Source organism: Ornithodoros turicata, chromosome 5 (genome assembly GCF_037126465.1).
Source record: "Ornithodoros turicata isolate Travis chromosome 5, ASM3712646v1, whole genome shotgun sequence".
Classification (NCBI taxonomy): domain Eukaryota; kingdom Metazoa; phylum Arthropoda; class Arachnida; order Ixodida; family Argasidae; genus Ornithodoros; species Ornithodoros turicata.
The window spans coordinates 73,649,681-73,671,088 of NC_088205.1; the positions used below are offsets into that span (position 1 = coordinate 73,649,681).

At 44.5% G+C, this 21,408-nt stretch overlaps 2 protein-coding genes across 3 annotated transcripts in view; one reads left to right on the plus strand and one right to left on the minus strand.

Moving 5' to 3' along the window:
• Positions 1-1,038: 1,038 nt before the first annotated feature.
• On the minus strand, positions 1,039-2,647 carry LOC135394767 (protein FRG1-like). Of its 2 annotated transcripts, none has more exons than XM_064625727.1 (7): positions 2,509-2,647; positions 2,091-2,179; positions 1,894-2,019; positions 1,634-1,803; positions 1,465-1,569; positions 1,296-1,387; positions 1,039-1,204 (listed from the first exon to the last, which is right to left on the minus strand). In XM_064625727.1, exons 1-7 carry the CDS (start codon positions 2,526-2,528, stop codon positions 1,057-1,059), a joined length of 750 nt encoding a protein of 249 aa, XP_064481797.1. In that variant the 5' UTR covers positions 2,529-2,647; the 3' UTR covers positions 1,039-1,056. The 2 variants fall into 2 exon arrangements, with proteins under 2 accessions (XP_064481797.1, XP_064481796.1); XM_064625726.1 differs by lacking the exon at positions 2,509-2,647 and adding an exon at positions 2,334-2,436.
• Positions 2,605-21,408, plus strand: part of LOC135394766 (phospholipid-transporting ATPase VB-like) — an 82,488-nt gene continuing 63,684 nt past the window's right edge. Inside the window, exons 1-3 of the mRNA XM_064625725.1 lie at positions 2,605-3,023; positions 6,954-7,242; positions 7,995-8,197. Coding sequence (XP_064481795.1) covers positions 6,964-7,242; positions 7,995-8,197 — 482 coding nt within the window. The 5' untranslated portion in view covers positions 2,605-3,023; positions 6,954-6,963. The remainder of the gene's footprint in view (positions 3,024-6,953; positions 7,243-7,994; positions 8,198-21,408) is intronic.

Here is a 21,408-nt window from a genome sequence, read left to right on the forward strand (position 1 = left end):
TGTCGATGGTGATACAAAATAGGCATAACTTTGCGCAAAGTGTGTCAGTCCCAATCATCATGTCGCCGCGAAAAGGACAATTGTTCTGTTTGTGAAATGCATGTGGTGTGTACTCTAAATGGTGCATTGGTGATGCATACATGGGAAAAGTGACAGTGATGATGGTTGGGGTTTCCATGATGCACAAACCAACTGGGGCTATGGTGTTCCAAAACGGTGATATTACTGGTACAAACAAGAAAACCATGTCAAAGGAACAGAGTTAAAGTAAGACATGAAGTACCGGGGATAGCAATAAAAAAAGAAAAAAACTCAAAATGTGCGTCATTTAAATAGCCAATTTCTCGTCAAAATTGTTTTTATGAAAGGTAAAAGGGTCTCATCCCCAAGCCATAGGGCTGGGTGGAGTGGTTTATAAAATTCAATACAGTTATGTTAGCAGTAAGGTTCGTGTAATGGAAGCGTGATGGGTACATGCGGAAGAGATTTCCACTCCGCAGTACATGCACTGTGGCAGCTCCTCTGTGTGACTCGAAAAACCGCGAGTTTGGAAATGTGTGCCCTAACCTTTCAGCCTGCATAATAAGACCTTGTGCAGTCTATATTTCATCTGACACTGATGCACACGTTTTGTGCTCAACCACATGCAACTTGTTCTCCATTTGTTCCAGAATCCCCGCCATTTGGTATCAGTGGCAAGTATTTTTTCAAAGTACATGATAGGAAAAGTGTAGCACTACTACCATTGTGCTTGTTACGGCTTGCTAGAAATATATTAGGGAAAACATTGGAACAATGTGTGTACAAAGTGACGGCCTCAGTGAGAGTCATAGTGGAATTGCACAATGCTGTTGTAGACTTTTGTTTTACCTAAGACCAGGGGAGGGCTCTGTGGGTAGAAAAGGTAACAATGCCGGGACTACTACTCCTACAATAGCTATAGTTACATCTACAATACATCTTCAACTAAGAGCTGCCTTGCGATACATCGCTGCTATGTGTTTACCCTGTAGCGTGTTGACACATTGAGAAATGCAGTGATTTTCGACCACGCGTTTATTTACAGAACTTGTCCGACTTCATTTTAGATCGCCGGTCGAGAAGTGCTTCGTGCAGGCTTCCTTCTAATTTAGCCCGTTTCAGTTCTCTCTGATCTTCTTTGCTCACCCTGATTTTTCTATCTTGGAAACTTTGAAACTTCTTCCTGTTGGGTGTGGCAGCACAAAATGCAAGTTGGGATTTAGATCGATACACCTTTTGGGACATTTTTCCGCAGCTTAATAAGTTGCTCTTACACGTAGTTTAATTCGCAGTCTTTTGTAGTGCCTTGTTCTTCTTCGGGAATGTCTTTGTCTTTCTTCTTACCGACCTCTGCGATCGACCGCACCTGCAAAGCATGTGACCATGACACACGGTTGTTCTGCAAGCCTAATTCCTTGCTGGCACAGTTCAAGAAAACTATACCTTTATCATCTCGGTTTCACCCGCTGTAAGACTGTTGGCTAATATGTCTGTACCATCGTGAACTGTCAGAAAACTGTTGTTGCTGGCAAGTAGTGCCAGTTTACCCTGAAACACAATGTTTTGGGTTTTAATTAATGGTTGTATTGTGGAAGAGAATTGAATTGCTTACTTCTTGAAAGACTGGCTCCCACTGTTCTAGGGGCCCAATTGCGTCAGATCGTCCCACGACACTGCCATCGGGCAGGACCCTCAAATATTTTCCAAAGCCGGACTTTAGAGCTATTTTTGTGTCGGACACTCTCACAGCAGTGAGGATTTCTTCTGGAGATGGTCCTTCGCCTGAAATGAGAGGTAACAGTGATTGATGGTGAGCAATACTATACACATTGTATGGCGCGTACGCATTTGGTATGTTTGTATAGCAATTACCAACTGTGTGGGGTCCCCCAAGGACAAATAGTCCATTGTCCAACGATGCGACGTAGCAGTGCGGAGAAAATTCGATTGCAATGGGACCTGTGATTTCTTCAAATTGCTTTGCTTCCCACCAGCCACCTGTAGGTAAGGAATTTCTCAGTTCGCTTCACAAGCAAAACCAAGCCAGCAATGGAAGTCAACTGCTGTACCGTGATTAACTTTATCTTGTTCGTATTTCGCTCTCTCTTCGCCGTCTTCTGTTCCATTTTTCTCCTTCTTGTGTTTCTTTTTGTGCTTTCTATAGTTCACAAAGAGTGCTATTTTACAAACATCAATTCTCAAGGGTTTCAGAACTCGAACAGATAGAAAACACACGACGCTTTTCATGCATCTATACTCAAATCTCTACATCTGCTATCATCTTGTCAGTCTGAGAGTAATCGTGAAATTACTTTGTTTTGTCACTTTTCAACACAAGTTTTCCTCTGCGGACCGCCGCGTACTCCGCCATCTTGAAATAATATAAAATGACGTCACAAGTACGTTTTAGTCACGTGATCCTATTTTGTTTTGTTTCTGACAGATGGCGGGAGAAACGGAACAACAACTTCTTTTGAACATACTTACGTTGCGTTCTGATTGGGCATCCCTTACTTCCGCCAAAGCAAAAAGTAAAAAGAAAAACGGAAGTAGTTGTACGGTCAGGTGCTCTTTCTGCTCCCTCTTCCCACTTTCGTTTGCTCACCTCACAACATAGCGTTGGCTTGGTGCATCAGGGTGCTGTCGTCTGCAAAGTCCGTCGGTGGTTCAGTGAGACGTGGCCTCTAGTTTATCATCTTTCGTATCTTGCTTATCTATGTCGAATACGGGCACCTGGATACCTATGTAGCTGCTCAGTGAAAGTGATGGAAGTGCTTACAGCCGGTTTGACCGTGGCTTCGGCGGCTATGTGTAGCCCCTGGCAATGTTATTCCTCCGGCTGTGCCCCGCAAAAACCACTTTCGTGCTGAGCATCTCGTGTGATCTTCGGCAGTGGAATGACCGGACCACGGATTCGACTTTGGTACATTTGCTGGAATGTGTTTAGCAAATTGTGGAGGTTCGACTCGTACGGATTAACATAGCGTGGGACGTTTGTTGACGTGAGTATCTTTTGTCTCAATTCCCCTGTGTTTCACGGGAATGTTCTTGCAATTTTCGCTATCTCGTTTCCACAGAGATCCACTTTTTTCACGTTTGTTCCTTCCTGTGACAACTCATGTCGTATGTGGAACTCAATAACACTATCGCAAGCTTTGTACCTATACTACATGTTTGTCGTGGTCGTTTGTAATAAAAATAAAACCGGTCTCACATTGTCACATATCATTTATCAATGACATTTCTTCACGTTGATTGCAAAATGTGGGGGCTCTTGTTTGTAACTCGATGACATCCTGCATCGCGTCGCTGTTCCACGTGAGTTTTGACAGGTTGTTGTGTGGGTAATTTTCGCGGGCCCTTTGACTGGTGGTTTGAAACGATTATGGCGCCAGTGATACGCGGGAAATCTGATGGCTTGATAGAAGGTAGTCCATTTGCCCTCGCTTCTATGATTATCAGTGAGCCGTTGTGACAACTGACTTACTAACATTACTTACTTACTAGGTGCAACGTTGTCGTCATTTGTTCCTCAGACTGAGGAAAACCCGTAAAAGTGCGAGAAAGGTCTTAAAGGACCGGTTTGTTTATTTCGTTTGGACTGTTTTCAAGTCTGGGTAGAGCGGTGTATTAATAATACCCTGGCGGCCGTGGCGTTTGTTTTTCAGACTGGGTCACGCACTTTTCAGGACCCCTGAGTACATGCGAATGTATAATTATGGCCATGATTTTTTTTTTTATTTAGAGGAGGTCGTGTGAGCTTGTTTTTTTAATACGCCGTGGCATTGTTACAGAAGGTTGTTCTAAAGGACTCGCAATGTGCACCAGGTGGGACTAAAGTTCCCCGTTATCTTTTTATATCGGAGGTTTGTATCGCATCTGTGAGAAGGGGAAAGTGAAAGAGAATAAACGAAATGGAGGGTTAGGGCAACATTTACTCCGTAAGACAAACATTTATATTTATGCACACAAAGAAGGGAAGAAAAATAGACAACCAGCCGGGTGGGTGGACCTGGATGGTGGTCTTTGGTGTGATGAGTATGCTTTTTGGACTCTCTGAAAAAAAAAAGAAAGAAGGTAATGTTCACAAGGAAGCACAAGTTCACCTGGCTAATTCAATTCGTAAAATAAAAGAAAATAATCTTGAAGCTTTTTCATGGCATGAGAGTCAGCACAATCTTATCAAAAGGCTGGAGAACTGTACCTGTCTCCGAACATATTCGGTTAAGAACTCACACGATGTCAGTGTTCCAGTCGCTGGCGCAATAACAAATATATTTTGTTGCCGAGACGCATATTGTATTATAAATTTTGTGTATTACACATCTGTTTTGTTAGAATGTTACATATTAATTTTTTTTCTTCCTAGACAAGTATCGCGAATAAATTTTATTAAAGAAAATGGATATATGCGTATTATGGAGATGTTCTGAGGATCTTAAAGGCAAATTCGCAATTCTTTCCACGAGCTCTGTTCCATCGATGACTCCCTGAGGGCCATTAGCGAGGAACAAAGGCCGTGGAATGCAGGTAATGATTTCTCTCGCGTTCCGAAGTCAGCGATAATTTTTTCTGGGGGGTGCAACGTGCAAGCATCAGCAAGCAGGTTGTTTGATAGACGTGCCTGTTGACTTGCGTGTAGTGAAAGTGCATACGATGCTCGCGTAGTAGACCGCATACTCATCTCCGTTCGAATTAAAGCATCACTCAGCTCGTTACATCGTACTTTTGACGTCGTAAATCTATCATGGTGTAACAATAAAGAATGGCTGCGTAAATTATTTCCCAAGAGTGAGTCTGACACTGACGAAAAGCAGCACGAAGGTAAAAAAAAAAAAACCGTTTGCCTTGGTGTTTCGACTAAACAGGGATCAATAACAACATTATGGTCGAAAGTTATGTAATAAGATTAAATATATAAAATAAATTTTCTCCATAAAAATATATGCCAAGTGGCGCAAAATCCTCCTGCGGCCTAAAAACATAAAGCCCGTAAAAAAAAGAAATAACAGACTATTTGCACTGCTTCTGACAAATAATGCTATGAAATTGGGGCATCGTCACGTTCTGAATTTATTTTTATGCTCATCCACTTCACTTTACTTCGCTATCCTGCTGAACTTCCTGAAACATAAAGTAAGCATGAACTGAACATCCAGTGCACAAAGTCTCGATGACTTTTACTGACTTTTACTGTTTCACATTCAAACTTTTTTAACTTTTGCGTGGACACTGTACACTACCAGGACGCTACCGAATCACATCCATTTACGTTTCGTCTCTTTTAATTAGTGCCGTAATTAGCGTGCCTACAAAATCGGCTTTGAAGTCTTGTCGGCCGAATATTTGGCTGGGTTTAATTATGTACAAATGAATTACAACGAAGAGCCTACGGTGGCGAATTTCGATACCGCCTTTACAGTGATAGCTTTATGAAGCCAAGTGCGTCCGTAGTTTTACAGGACCACATGACAAGTCACGTGCCACCAGCTCGCAATCGTCATACTTTGTCGTACACCGAAATTGTGTAACCACCACCAGTAACAGCACACCCACACATATCACAAAAATATCAACAACGTCTGAATAAAAATTCAATAGCATTTCAAAAAGTGTTTCGCCAAAGATTTACCGCCAACGAATTTAAACGTGTTTAAAATGCCGCCATTTTTTTATGTGAACAAGCGAGGGATATATATGTATGTAACGATCGACTCTAACATTCTCATTTATGTCCAGAAAAAAATTTTCTCGCATTTGCCAGTACAGAGAGCTTTCTCCCGAAAGCCGTAGCAGCGCATATGTTTCGTTCTTCTGTTAGGTGAGATCACGGTCACGCGCTTGCACGGCTTGCACCGGATCACAGATCTGCGTAATGCTCCATCCAGATAACGGAGCTGCACAAAGTGGGACTGCCGTCGCCGACCTCGAGCCTCATTCGGCTATCGAATTTCGAACGTATGACTTTAGGTTTTAAATGACTACCCAAGCAGCACAATGTACTGAAAGTCGAGTGCAATAGGGGTGGACGGTATCTGTCTTATCAATGTTCTTTAGTTTCACGAGTCTGTTCAAGGCCTTCCACCTACCCGTCCACCCCTATTGCACTCGACTTTCAGTACATTTTGCTGCTTGGGTAGTTGCATGTTAGACTTAATTTTGCATATTGGGTAAGTTCTGACAGCCCGTGAAGTGAAGTATGGCAACACACGGTGCATATACTATGTTGCTTCCTGGCAGTTGTAGAAAATACATCGGTTCATTTGAGGACACTATTTTGAATATTCATCTCTCCTCACACAGATAGGTAGACGTCATTTCAAGCAACGTTTACGTGTCAGTGACACATACAAACACTTTCTGAAGCTTATAACATGGAAGACATTCAGACAAATATGGACGATATTTGAGTACTTCGAAGTTTATGCATCAGATAGTGTATTGTCCCGCACATTATTTGATAACTTTGTATTGAACCCTTGCTTTGGCAGGTTCAGGACGAATAGCGAGTAGGCAGATGATTACGTAAAAGCACACTGTGCTCTATGTCCACCTTTTTGTAGCCCAGATTATAGGGCGGGGAGACGAGCTATGAATGATAGGTCGGCACCTTTCGGGATATTTATTTAACATCACATCACATCATATGATAAGCCTTACTCACAGCCCATCACATAACCTATCATTCGACTTCAACATCACAACCCATGATTAGACATTCGGCTTCAAAACCGATCATTCCACTTCAACATCATATCGCAGCCCATCACTCAACATCACATCATTCTCCGTGATGTGATGGTGAATGATGTCCATGAGGGCCATCACTTGTGAATTTGGCGACCTATTTGGATGGAGGTTCATGTGATTTCTGTTGGCTTTCTTATCTAGTCTGTTTTCAGTTGGCCCTTTATTTTTCGTTTCATATTCAGAAGCCAGGCCATGGCGTCTGCTGAAGGGGCCAGTTTGGGTTCCCTGTCTACCATCGAGCAGACGGAAGGCTTCTGTGCCCGCTGGGGACGGAGGCTACGTTGCTGGGGCCGCAACTTTAGACGCCGGAGAAGCAAACGGGGTGCGGGACCGCCCCCGAACCGTATCGTGGTGCCCAACCACTTGGCTGGTTCCACTGAAGAGCTTCCGAACAAGGGCAGTGCGGGCAACGGCATCCAGACCACGAAATATACGCTGTTGTCTTTTCTGCCCAGGAACCTTTTCGAACAGGTAAGCGACTTCTGTTGGATTGGATTCTCTCTGCTGATCGAAAACTTAGCAGACGACAGACGTGAGTCCGATTGCACAGCACAACCGCTTGTGTAGTTGGACCCTTCTGATGTTAGCTGATAATTCGAATCAATTAATGTCGTGTCGCAGCGTAGCGACACGAAAAATAACTTCAGATTTCGCAGCTATTCCTGTTGGATACGATTCTGCTGATCGAAAAGTTAGCAGACGACAGGCTTCTGTTGACTGCGAAACCGATTGTGGTGCAGTGCAGCCAATGAGGTCCTGCGCAGTTCGGCCCTTCTGGTGCTAGCTAATTAATTCTAACCAGAAGAAACGAAGGCAGAAAAATTCTAACCGGCTAATTCAACATTTATTTATAGGACCAACTACGGTGTAAGTCCGTCCGTAGCTTTAGTGGACCACGTGACCAAAAATGTACAGCCAACGATGTTCCTCTAAAGCTTCCGCACTTATAACGCTTTTGACACAAAATGCCCAAAAGTGCAGCCGATTTTATTAATTTCCATATTTATTATTTGTAAAGCTGGAAAACTCGCGTTAGTTTTCAGATTTTCTACCACCGAGGGCACTGATTTTCTTGTTTTTCTTTTCTTGTTTTTTTATGTCTGCAGCAATTAAAGTTCTCATTGCTCTAGCCTTCAAAACTGGCATATCCGTCTTGAAAACATCGAAAAAACGTTACGCAGTCGCAGTATATAATGCATTGTAATTTTTCTTTTCTTTCGCAGTTCCACCGTTTCGCCAACCTGTACTTTCTGGGAATAGTGCTTCTGAATTGGGTGCCTCAAATCAACGCTTTCGGCAAGGAAGTGGCAATGATACCAGTGTTGTTTGTGTTGGGTGTGACTGCAATCAAAGATGCCTTCGAAGATCATCGGAGGTACATCTCCGACAAACGGGTCAACAATTCAACGTGCCGCGTCTACAACAAGTAAGTTTTCCTATTCACACGGCTACATTGCAGTGTCGATCGTAAGGCGTTGCAGTACGAATCGCATCACATGGAATAGAAAGAGCTTCAATTTTTGAAGCTATACCGAACTCCCTGGGTCAACAGGACATTATCTGGTGCGCCCTGTCCTCTGGAATTCACGCTCTTTGTTTGAGTGTTACAGAGAGAGAGAGAGTGAAAAGAAAAAAAGCTCTTTGTTCTTTGTGCTGCACTTATAGCTGACCCATGTGACTTTGGACAGCCATTCATTGCATCAGCAGAGCGTATAACTTTCGGTGCATGACGTAATCATCAGAGGATGTTATCGGGAATGAAGACATTGTCCCCCAGCGATAAAAAGCCACTGATTTGCTGGAAACACTATGCGATGTTTTCTGAGAAATTCTACTGTAAACGGGAAAAGATAATAGGTGCCGGGAAGAGATAGCGTCAGGGAGCGGTGAATGATCGTCCGCGGACATACTTGCAAGTTTTCCTTCTCTGTCTGTTCAACAAAGGCCCTGCGGACATAGCCTTTACCCGGGCGTCATAATCAAAGAGGTCGCAAAAGATGCGCGATTGTGATGTTGATCCTAAGGATCAGCGTTTTAGCGTCCACTCAAGGGTCTTTTTATTATTTTGTTCGCCGTTAATCGATAGAAATTGAATCGAAAAGGAATCTGGAATAGCCGTCGGAGGGGCCGTTGTATATACGCTGTGATTTCTCAGTTTCTCAATTCGAGAAATTGTTGTCTGTCTCTTCTTGACCGTATCTCTCGGTGCTCTTCACCGTCCGTTCATACCAGCTTGCCTGCACCATCTCCTTTTTGTGCGTTTTCTGTTTTAGTTTTGTTATTCGGCCTCAACGGCCAATCAGACGCTTACAGCAGAAAGCGCATGCGCGTAGCTTGCATGACAATTTGAGTATGGTGGACTAGTCCATCATAATTTGAGATACGATATCGCTCTGAATATGACGTTAGACGAGATGCGGAAGATGCTTGCTTGTTTCTTCTTCCGGTCTCCGGGAGGCTAAACAAATTGCGCGTTGGCATTTCTTTTCCTGTTACCTCCAACTGAAGTAATCCACGCATTCTTGCAATTAGCACAAGAGCTAAAGTAGAAACTTGAGCTAGGGCCTTTGCGCGAATTCATCTTTTTTGAAATTCAAAATGGAAAATTCGAAAAATCGAATCCCATTATGGAATCTGCGGGAAAGCTTTTTTTTTTTTTTTAATAATATATGATAATTGATATATGATAATATATGATAATGATAATTTGCGATACGTCTCTCACATCACATCTCACACGTTTTATGTACTTCTCCGCCGCAATTGGCTTCATTAACGGTTATATTTTACTTGACGTGTTCCCGCGAATCCATCGAGGTACTGTCTCGAACAGTGCACGACGAACGGTTTTTCCCGTGGTTATCTTTGCTAGAAAGGAAGTAGACGACCAGATTCCTTTTCCTTTTTTCTTTTTTTTCTCTGAAGCAGCGCGATTATTACGAGGACCTGTTATCCCAGAGAAGCGAGAACTTCGGAATGTCTTCTAGACGCCTCCTTGAGATAACAGGTGGCCAAATATTACAGCGTCAAGAGATTAAGCGTCTCGTGTAGTAGGTATCCTATATGTACTTTCTCTCATGTTTGCGTAGTATGCAGATATAAAAATGTGCTTTTGCCTAGTAAAGTCGCCTCTCCGTTGCAGGACATGCCATCAGGTCGTCACCTGACGATATATATAATGTATAACCGTAATATAATACTTATATGGTTTGATTTTTTTTTTCCTTTTTTTTTGGGGGGGGGGGAAGGGGGCAATAGGGTGCTGCTTTTGCACCTGTGATTCTGGGTGAAATCGGGCGCTACTGAGGTACTGCTCGCGCTTTTTCGGTCCTCGGCTCATTTGCATACTGAAATTCAGCGTAGGGTATTTCACGGCACGCGCAATTTTCTTGGTTTTTAAAAGATAGAGTTGATTTCAAAGAGGATTGTCTCCCGTTCTATTATCTCGCTTTCGCCCGAAATTCCCTAATTTAAAGAGTTCATTAATGAATTTCAGGTAATTAGTCATCTTGTAGTTACATACTCTCTTCCAGAGAGATCCCACAAAGATCCCCAAGTCGACATTTATGCTGCTCTCATAGCCTTTTTTTTTTTTAAATAAGAATTCTGTAAAGAAAAAAAAAGCTTATATAGTCTATAGTATATGTCAACATGGCAGTTTCCGGAGAGTTGTATGCAGGTGCCGCCAGGGGCACTACCGGTGCGTAACAGAAATGAGCATCCATATAAGGAGTTTGTTTGGATTCCTGCACCGGTAGAGCCCCTAGCGGTACCTGCACATGGCTCTCCTGAGACCGCCATGTTGACATCGATATAGACTATTCTAATGTACGGAATGCTAATTTTGCGTCGCTATATTTATTTTGTTACGCGGAGTTTAATTTTTCATCCAGTTCGCATAAATGCGCCGAGGTGCGCCACCGGAAGTTCGTCCGGTCCATTGTCATGTCATTTGCGTCTGTTACGTCATAACAGTCGGTGTTCGCTGGTTGGACAAAAACGCGAGTACACAGCACTTCGGTTCGCAACACTGGTCATGGCGATAGACATCGCAGTAAAGGACAGCCAGATCGTTGTGAGTTCTTCGATCCTCCAACATGACTTATAGAAGGCAACAAAAATTGTTACGTGACATATGACGTCCGCCTCTCTTCCGATATTTTGATAGATATGGTGCGTTTCATCATGCACACACTGAGAAGGCGATTTGTCCAAGCATCGCGGGAGACGGTTTGAGAAGAGCAATCAGAGGCCTCACCGCATTATCGCACTTCTTGAGAAGGAGAGGGAAAGGGAAATTGCAAATTGCTTTTTTTCTTTTTTTCATAAATCATGATAGCGACGTAACCAACGAATCCGATTCCTTTCGCGTTGCTGTCAAGGTAACGGGATATCTTTCATTCCGCGTGGGCAAATTTTCGCGTTTTAGTGTCCCTTTAATGCCACTGTCGGGGATGCGGGTGCAAGTTGAGAGCGCAAGGTTCGCATCGACCCGTACCAAAACTGTCGGCGTTCTCCGCGCGTCACCTTCGGAACTTCCGCCGTCACCCACTGTTAGGCAGCGCTAGCCTGTTACGTGTATGTGAACACAGTTCACGCAGATATATATAAAAAAAGACCCTTGTATTGTACCGAAGGCGCGGGACCTTGAACACAAACGCGAGCAATCATGTGGAATTCCTCCGTTCATGACTTCTCGATCCGACAGTCCGACCATCACACAATGAGGGTGGCTGGAATAAAAAAAAAAGAAAGAAAGAATTAAAAAAAAGAAAGAAAAGAACCGTTCGGGCACGACTGCCACGGGCTGCCCGTTTTCATTTGCCTATTTTTTGCTTTCTTAGAGCATCAAACGAGGTTGCCAGATTTCCATTGTTTATGTACTTTTAATGCGCGTTCGCGTCATTATCGGCATTGGATTGGCAACGTATTGTGCGCTGTGTCAAGGTCTGTCTGTTTGCTCTATCGTCCCTGCGGCGTATTTCGTGTGACTTTTCGATACATCACCCGCAAGGACGTTTGCTCACGCTCTTTTGTTTCGTAAATATTCTGGTGTACATTGTCTATAAGCGTAATGGAATACAAATGGCAAGAAATGCATCGTTGATTTTTAGAGATTGCTTATATGTTCAGCTCCAGTACAATTTAGTACTGCGTACTCAAGGAGCGTATATATACCCGCGATGCGCTCGTCAGCAACACAGCTGTGACCTGCACCTGAGTCGCGCAACAGAGACAGTAACGTTTGACGTTATTTTAGTATTTCGAGCTTTAGTGCATCGTATACGCCTTTGTGCGCACGTAAGGGATAGCGTGGTGGTTATGCGCAATCTGCAATGCTCTCTTGATGTCTTACGCGTCCGCAGAATCATCCACGCTATCCATTACGTACGCAGAGGGGATAGCGTACGATACTAAGACCTACTTTTATGTTCTGCGCGTGTGCAGAAACACCAGCGCTATCCCTTACGTACGCAAAGGCGACAGCGTACGTAAGAGATAGCGTGGTTGTTCTGCGCAATCCGCGAAGCTCTTTATGTTGTGCGCGTGCGCAAAACCAACTACGTTATCCCTTACGTACGCAAAGGCGATAGCGTACGACGTACTAAAACTCTCTACTCTCTAAAATCGCCTTTACGTGCGTAAGGGATAGCGTATTGGCTCGAGCGAAGCTCTCTTTATTTTTGCGCGTTTGCAGAACCACCAACGCTATCTCTTACGTACGCAATCGCCTCGAGTACGCAAGGAAACAGCGGGTGCACACTCCGCATGCGCGGAACGTGACTTTACTAATAGTGCGTGCGCAGTGTGAGCACGCTACTTCCTTGCGTATACGCAGTGCGATTAGGTACGCTACAACTAAAACTCTCTCCTCCCTGATGAATTTTGGTTCCCACGAAGTCAGCATACGCCCAATTCGTCTTATTCCTTCGAAGAGGCTAGCATCACGTAACTACGTTACTGACTTTTGATTTTGACAGCATCTTTTATCGCATCGTTTTCATGAAGTGCTTCCGATGAAAACTGTCTAGCTTTTGTGCTGCGTGTGAATAAACCCGTTGCCCACGTGGACACCTTTATCGTCGATAAAACACGGCCACTTTGGACGACGGCGCTGGCTTTGTCAGCTCCCGTCGAGTGTTGATGTGATATAGGCTCGCGTCGATAACATCGCACGGGGGAATGACTGCTCAAGAGCACCTTGTACCTTTTTTTCCTGTCGTTTTGGAGATTATGCGGGGATAAGGTTCAGAAATCGAGTCAATAGTGAGTTTTAATATATCGTACGTGATCGCCTTTGCGTATACGCAAGGGATAGCGTTAGTGGTTCTGGTCACGCGCAGAACATAACGAGAGCTTTGCGCATTACGCGGAACCACCACGCTGTCCTTTACGTACGCAAAGGCGCATCAAATGAACATGTGTTGTACAGAAGAAAGTGGATTTTATGCGAACTAAAATTGTTACTCTGCGCTAACAATGGCGACGAGGGTAGGCATTTCGTGGACGAATGAGTTGTGACGAACTCAGTAAGCAGAAAATGGCATTAAGGCAAATGCCATTAAAACTTTCCGTGTGGCACCGCACGAACGTCGTCACAACTTGACCCACTAAGCGCTTAATAACATTACGTTTAATGTCATTAGTGACTTAATGTCACGTTACGTTTTACCGAGAGTAGTATGTAGAGAACGGCGTTTTTAGCAAAGTGACATAAGCTTCGCAATAGCTTCGGTTTCTCTTTTGTGTCTTTCCTTTTGCATGAGGAAGCGAGGTAGCAGCTGGTACCGCCCTCTTAACGAAAGGTACGTGAAAGTGAAAAAGTCTGTTTTCGCTTTGACGTTAATAGCTTTGCACGCGGTATTTGGATTTACGTTAATAGCTTTGCACGACGTATTTGGATTTCCGAATAATAGGGGATTATTCGAAATATAACTTGGAGCACGTCTGTCTCCCAGTTTTTCACGTTCGCTTTTTTTTTTTTTTTCAGTAGCAAACAAGTTCCAAGTAACTTGTAACTGAACTATGGTAACTTACAGCTTTGGGTTAAAGTAGCTGTAAAATCTAAATGTAACAACCTTACCCGGATATTGCAATGTTTCCCACACGTAATTTCTCTATAGCGTCATTACCATTACTGTAGACGAAAGATTGACTGCTGGTTCGATCACCATTTGTTGAAACCGAAACCGAAACTTCATTCGCCAGAACGGTGTTCCTTATAATATACGTGTCTCCTGTTCCCTAAACCGTAGTTCGATGAAGCGAACCTTCCTTTCGCTGAAACATAATTCGGTAAAGTGTAGTATCTCCTATAAAACGTTATTACACTACACTACCAGCACTTTCCCTTATGGGGCTGCATTAGTTGTTTTGTTTTGTTTTTCCCTTCAAGAGGGATGTCCGGATGATGTTTTATTAACGACTGTTTCAGGGCATCGATATTTTTAGGACACGCTCTTGCGTTGTGTGTGTGTGTTAGTAAATACATGTACGCATATTTTTACCCAAACGCTCGTCCATCAGTATCGTGCTCGTGTGTATATCAATTTCTGAACACTAATACTTCTCCCCCTTCCCTCGTCGACATCGAGACATCACTGTGGTATATACGTACGAGTACATGTTCCAGCTACTACGTAGACTGTGTGTACGCTAAAGAAACTATCAGTAACGTTACGAACAAAACGTGCCCTACTGCCTCCCGTGAATGTTATTTCAAAATAAAATTGAGGAAGAGTCTCTCCCGCTGTATGCGACCGCAGTATACACTAACCGTGCCTCTGCGCTCTAAGTAGCAAGTTGGGGAGCAAGTACATCTTCTAGTCCGCTGGATTACAATTACTCCCCATTTTTAGAGCCCCCGGTCATTGATATTTACTCTTCAGTACGCAAATTGTCCCTAAACTTCAGGTTCTCGGAAAAGGACTAATGGTTCCACAGTAGTAATTTCGACAATTAAACATACAAGGACAAACACAACACAAAGCTTCACAACGCAGAGTTGCTGAATAGGGACTGAACGGTTATCAGAGGCATGCATGGGCATAGTCACGGGGGGTGGGGGGCGCAGGGGGGCCGTTGCACCCCCCCTGCTTCCAGAAACGTAGGGTTTCTGAGCCGACACAATGTAGTTGCAGGCGCAGTTAACACACCACAACCCCAAACATTCTGCCCTGCCTCCTTCCCCCCCCCCCCGGAAAAAATCCTGGCGGCGCTCCTGATTAGAGGGTGTGGATTCGAATAACATTGTTGGTGCCTTTTCTTCGGCTGCTATCATTCCATTGGGCTAATGGTTGTCACAATGCAAAGTACCCAAAAGCCGACCCCCTCTAGCCCTTGGCACTCCCCGACGGACTCACGCACCCTCTACGCATCTCCACCCTTCATCCTCCATTCTCAATCCTTTCTTTTCTTTTTTTTGGCAAGAGTTGTGACGATGCCCACTTCTGTGTGGCCAACAACAGCGAGCCGATTCAGTCATTGACCTTCCCCCCGTCCCCCCAAGAAAAAAGAGGCGACCCCTTTCATTAGCACCCCCCCCCCCGAAAAAAAAAGGACTACAATTACTATTACAGTGTAACACGATCTCCATGGCCGCACACGACCGTGATGGCTTCTATATCTCTCTCCTGTCCGAAAATAACCTCGTGTGCCGCAAATACGGCTATCGAGCACACAGAGGTGCGCAGACCCTCGTATTGTCGTATACGGGTTCGTAAACAAGCCATCCATCCATCCATCCTTCCACATATCCGTATCTCTGGAAGATTGACGATTGCTAGATTGCTCTTTGTTCTTTCTCCATTCTATATCTTTATTTGGGCTATACGTGGCGGTACGTTTCATATATCCTTAGTATCACGTATCGTCGTCGCACGCACTTATCTCTTTATGTATTTGTAACAAAATACGGGGGGAATGTCACTCAACACGCTGTTCTGTTCTCTTCGTTTTGTACTTGTAAAAAAAAGCATTTTTGCATGATGGATCGTTATCGTTCACCCCATGCGACCCAGGGTGCGTTCCAAAACCTACTCGAGTCAACTCAGGAGTAGCGCTCTACCCCAAGCGCCGTTCCAAAACCGGGTCGAGTAACTCGATGACGTCACTACCCGCGTTCCAAAACAAGGTAGAGTAAGGAGAGAGTTAACTCGATTCAACTCTCCTCCGAAGGCCGGTCAGTGAAGGTTCGCCCGAGTAATGACGTCATGCTTTTGTCGTCTGCTGTTTTCCGCGAAAGCGCGGCATCGAAACCAGCTGAACGTGTGGTTGTCGAAAAGCCTCGACCTCCACGACGGGTTATCAATACACAACTGGACACCGAAATGGCAACAGTCTTCCTATGCGGATTGTGCGACATGGTTTTTGAGGACCAGGCGAACGCCCAAAGACATGCGAGCCGGATACATTTCCCAGGAAAAAGTGAGTCTCGCTGGTGCGCTTTTCTATTTTGTCTCCATGTACGTTGCTTTTCCATTATCTATTTAGCATATGTTCACTAACAGCTGCCCTGCAATGTTTATTTCTTTCACTGCCTTGTAGTCACGTGGTCCTTGTAAAGGCGGAGCTCTATGTGAAACGTTCAAAACTATATTAGGAGCAAGGGCTATTACTGTCCAGCATTATTATTATTATTACTTTTGTGTGCGTGTGTTGGAAATGGGATTTTAAATGAAATTTTACTTTTCTTCCTTTACCTTCACAGTTGTAAGATGGTTTGTCGGTACATTCGTGTGAACAGGTTTCAGATAAAATATGTACTACCATAGGCGCAGGCTAGCTGGTGGATAAATGATTGGGTGGAACTTGGCTAAATTCTGAGCTGTGGAAGGAAGAGACAACACGACAGAACTCTGTCACGAATTTCCCGTCTTTTCGCCCAAGCTCAGACTTCTTTGAAGACTCAGACTTCTAAATGAAGCATGAGGCGTTTGCGCGCTCCGCGATACGTGTGCTATCAGAACCGCTTCATCGCGCTCTGATTACATCCCAAGCAGCACGATGTACTGAAAGTCGAGTGCAATGGGGGTGGACGGTATGTGTCTTATCAACTTTATTTAGTTTCACGAGTCTGTTCAGGGCCTTCCACCTACCCCTCCACCCCTATTGCACTTGACTTTCAGTACATTGTGCTGCCTGGGATGTTTTGTTTCAGCCGTTCAGCTCACATTCGACTCCGACGCCGCTGACCTTTCCGTGACCCAAACCACGGCCGCACCACTACCTCAGTTCCAGGATTCCAACCAGCAGCTTCCACCTTTTGTATTTTTCATCTTCTGTCGTCATGGTGTTACCATTTCTTTTTTTTATTTCTTTTGACTACGAAATGCAACGGGATGTATCCACTTTATGCATTTGGGGTAGCTAATGGCACGTGAAAACTCCCATCCCACAAAAAATTAACAAATAAATCACGACAATGTCAGTTGCTTTTCCCTTTCATTCTACAATAGAGGGGCTTAAGAATAATTCTGCAGTGTCTTGGAAGAAATAGTACCAGACAAGGAATCTCTGAATGTAACTGCATCAAGTAACTATACATACACAAAGTGCTGAAAAAGCCAAATGCCCACTGGGCCGACAAGACAGAGTGCAACTATGTCTGACGGGGCATGGTGACTCCCGTAAACAGCTCACAATACATTCCCAGTCGTCGTTATCGTCGTCTCTGTAAAATAAATTTGACGCGCGTGAGATGAGAGCGGTGATGACACCGGCCTCCATCTTAACTCGGTCGGTGTCCCCCATGCGTTCCCAAAGCTACTCGACCGGGTGCGTACTCTGTGGTCACATGGTACAACTCGGTCATGTGACCTACTCGACTCGAGGGTTTGTTTTGGAACGCACCCCCAGTAGGTTGACGCCGTTTACTTCCGTGTTTTCAAAGTGCGCACGCGGATGTCCCACACGCGCGGCATTGCGTGCGGCAAATATTTTTCTTTGGGAAAACACCCACGATACGTAATCGATGTGGCGAGAGCGTAATGCAGGGGTCGTTTCGAGTTGGGAATGTTGAACGAGCTACACGCGAAGGCATGTCTTCCGCGATACATTGAGGTTGTGCACGAATCCATTGATGTCCCTTTAAATTTGGCGTTAACTTCATTTTTTTGTAAATTGTGTAACTGTAACATCACGTACATCCGTATTGAATTTGCTTCACGTGACCCTTGTCTCCAGCATCACTTCTCTGTACCTTTCGCCGGCGGTTTTTACAAATGCAGACAGCCCTGTTGCTCAGTGAGTGACGAACTGCCTGCTGTACTTTTTGTACAGATTTGCAACACTTTTTCGTTATATTGGTTTTACTTACGATTTTTAATTATGCGTCTGTACGGCGCTTTAACGTGAAGATTTATTTCGTGATGCTCTGTTTTATCGTTTCATTCTAGAGTGGCAATTTTATTTTTAAACCACGTCTCCCGTTAATTGACATTTGTTTGGCGCATCATAGACATTGAAGCTCTTATCCGCCATGAACTCCAACTCATCAGCATCATCAGCAGCAGAACTGTAACGATATGCAGTCATGCTCAAAACAAAATTCAGCGAATGTAACTGGAAAAGTACATACTCTTCAAACTTGCCTGGCCAAGTGGACACACCATTCGTTTGTCGATCATATTTCGAAGGTCATGTTAACGACTCTACAAGGACAACATTCTACAAGATCCTATAGGCTGTTTTTAGACTTTCCTTAGGCTGTTGGGCAGATTTTCCGGAATAATGTCGGCACAGTTCTCCCTGAAGGCGGCCCTGGACGCATATTAACACCCTCATGTCTCCTATCTGGTTTCTGCTGTCTTTTCTCCTGTCTCCACGTCCGTGCACCTCTCATAGCCATAGCTGCTTCGCGGTGCAAACGAGCCCGCCGTGCACGCCCTTCCGAGACAGGCCTAACTATAGCTAGCCATCCTCATTGATCGCACAATCTCTCTCTCTCTCTGTTTTTTTTTCTTTCTTTTTGTCCGTATGACGGCAAGGCAATCTTCAACGGACCTCCGTTGTGCACTAGTTAGTTCCACCGGTAATCTGTTCCGGATTCTGCTCGGACCTTTGCGACTATCCAGTGTATAATCAGCCGACATAACTGCATGCATACAACTCCATTGCGAACTTCGAATTATATGCGCAGCAGCCAGAAAATAATAAAGGGCCGTGACGCGGAAAACATTTCTTTCCTATCTATCAGCAAGATGTAGAGCACGGATTGAACATACGATCACAGTGTAGACTTCGAGACACAGCAGGAAAATCGTGCAGGCATGCAGCTGAGGATGGAGGCTTCGGCCGCCTTCCGTATACAAGGTTAATACGGCATTTAATTACTTTAATATTCTACTGCTTTCAGATTCTGTGCGTATTGCGGTTTAATAACCTCGTACAAAGAAACCGCCACCGAAGTTCGATTGTCACTGCCTGACTGGTAGAGATGAAAAACGGCAGCACGGATGCGAGGCGAGGAACAGATGTTTTATTGACGCTGCTCTCTCTTCGTCCATATAGGCAGAAAGTGATCAGCTGTATGGCCAGTGAACGTGTCGACGTCGCGCAGTTGGCTTGGCGAAAGAGCTGGGAAGAGCTCATCTAGAGCTATATATGATGTGCTATGTAATAGAGGAAGACAAAAATGGAGCCATGTGAAAATGCACCGGTTTCACTGGAACATGTTTATCACAATTTCTCGCGTTTCAACGTATTATTGCGCGTGTCTTTTACGACATATCGGGTATTATACATACATGCACTTCTTTTTGTCGTGTATTAGCTTTAATCCCAGCGTATCTTGTATAGAAATACCCACCTGCGAAGGTGCATCAGCATAATGTGCATAAAGTGCGCATCAGCATAATGTCAGCTGATCCTGGGCGACGTAGGTGTGTACGATTCCATTCCATACACAGTCTTTTTTTTTTTATACCAGTGAATAAACGCAAAACAAACAGTGTACGCAAAACAAAAATATGAAAATAACGAATACAGCCAGCTCCCAATTTATGCACGGTTAATGTCTGTGGAAAAATCGTTCGTAAATCGAGGGATTCATAAATCTGAGTTTGGAATGAGGAAGGTGAAGTGCCTTGTCTCAAAGGGGCGGGGGGATTTATTAGAAGAGAAAAAGAGAATGGAAAACTGCGGAAAGGGGGGGGAGGGGGTTACGGTTCATAAATCGAGCGGAATTCGTGAATCCAGGGTTCATATATATATATATTTAGGGAGGGCCTACTGTAAACACAATAAATAAATGAGATTGCATGCGAAAAAAAACAACAAATAACGTTACTTTGGTGCCTCTATTTTAGGAGCCTTTCTTCTACAAGCCCCGTCAGGTGCTGCTTATTATACTGATAAGATTACAGCAAAGTGCGCAACAGCACAAAAACAACCTGTTGTGTTTGAAGCATGGGCGTACCGAGAGGGGGGCAAGGGGTGGGGGCGCCCCCCTCCCCCGAAAAATTCCAAGGTCGCTTGTCAAAACAGTGTACTCTTTAGTCATATGTCGTAATGATTATATTCTCAGATGTCATAATAGGAACCTCTGTACACCCACACAGTGCGCAATGTTCGCCTCCAGAAAAAAAAAAAAAGGTAGGGGTTGGGGGTTTGCACCCTTACCCCCCCCCCCCTCGAAGCGCTTTGCCCTCCCTTGGGGGAGAAAAAATCCTGGGAACGCCCATGGTTTGAAGTATCTGGACCTATTGCACTTGCCTCCAAAAAACACACACAAAAAAGAAAAAAGAAATGGCGTATCAGTCGTGGTAGACGTGGTACAGTCATCTATGCTCTAGGCTCAAATGCTCGGAACAACCGGAAGAACCGCCGAGGCATCTGAAACGCTTTTGCATATATCGGCGTACGGTAGCCAAAGGGGCCGGGGTAGGAGAACACCCGCCCTACACGGCTTACGAAAGCGATTTCCCAAGGTGACGGAACGGAGCAGCTACCAAGGCTTTCGAGGATTTGCCTCTGAACGCCCTCATTAGATGACAAAGTAGGCTGGTTGCGAAATGGGAGGCTCGCACAGAATGAGAGCTTGTTGGCCGCTCATTGTCTGGACATGTGTGGCACTAAAGAGGTTTTTTTATCCGGCCTCTTTGGGAATGTGAGAAAACGCCGCCCGCTGAGCTTTACAAGTGCGCCCAGGGATGATGTTCACTTGTGGGAGGAGGAACAAAAAAAGAGAAGCTCTTTTTGGCATCCAGCCGAGACGCGAAGCTCGTGAAGGATCCTTCGCCTCGGCAGATGCTTGATATACCATGCAGGTCTCTGACATGTTTTCCCAGCAACAGTGATAGTTAGGGACATTTCGGTCTCGCAAACCAGCGTGTTTTTCGCGGTTAAAAGAGACAACCGTAGGTACCGGACCTTGCCAGAAGTGCATGGGAGGAAACGTGTTTGGATATAGCGCCTTATCCCTTTTTTTAGAAAGCGTTTCTCGGGAGCTCGAAGTAGATACACAAGATATGGTGTGCTACCAGACTTTTAATTCCGGTTCAGTTTCTGTACTCTGCAGAAGCTGTGGCCGTCACTTCTGAGCAACATTGCCAGATGTTGATGGTGTTGGTTTTGATGTTGATGTTGATGATGATGTTGATGATGATGATGCAAGTTTCTTTCCTTTTTTTTTTTTTT

Bases quoted from the DNA above. Each gene is read 5' to 3' on its own strand.
- LOC135394767 (XM_064625726.1), bottom strand. From the start codon at position 2,392: ATGGCGGAGTACGCGGCGGTCCGCAGAGGAAAACTTGTGTTGAAAAGT. The intron at 1,804-1,893 runs GTAATTGCTATA...CTCTCATTTCAG, and splicing joins TGGGGGACCCCACACAGTTG to GCGAAGGACCATCTCCAGAA. The intron at 1,388-1,464 runs GTATAGTTTTCT...CATGCTTTGCAG, and splicing joins GTGAAACCGAGATGATAAAG to GTGCGGTCGATCGCAGAGGT.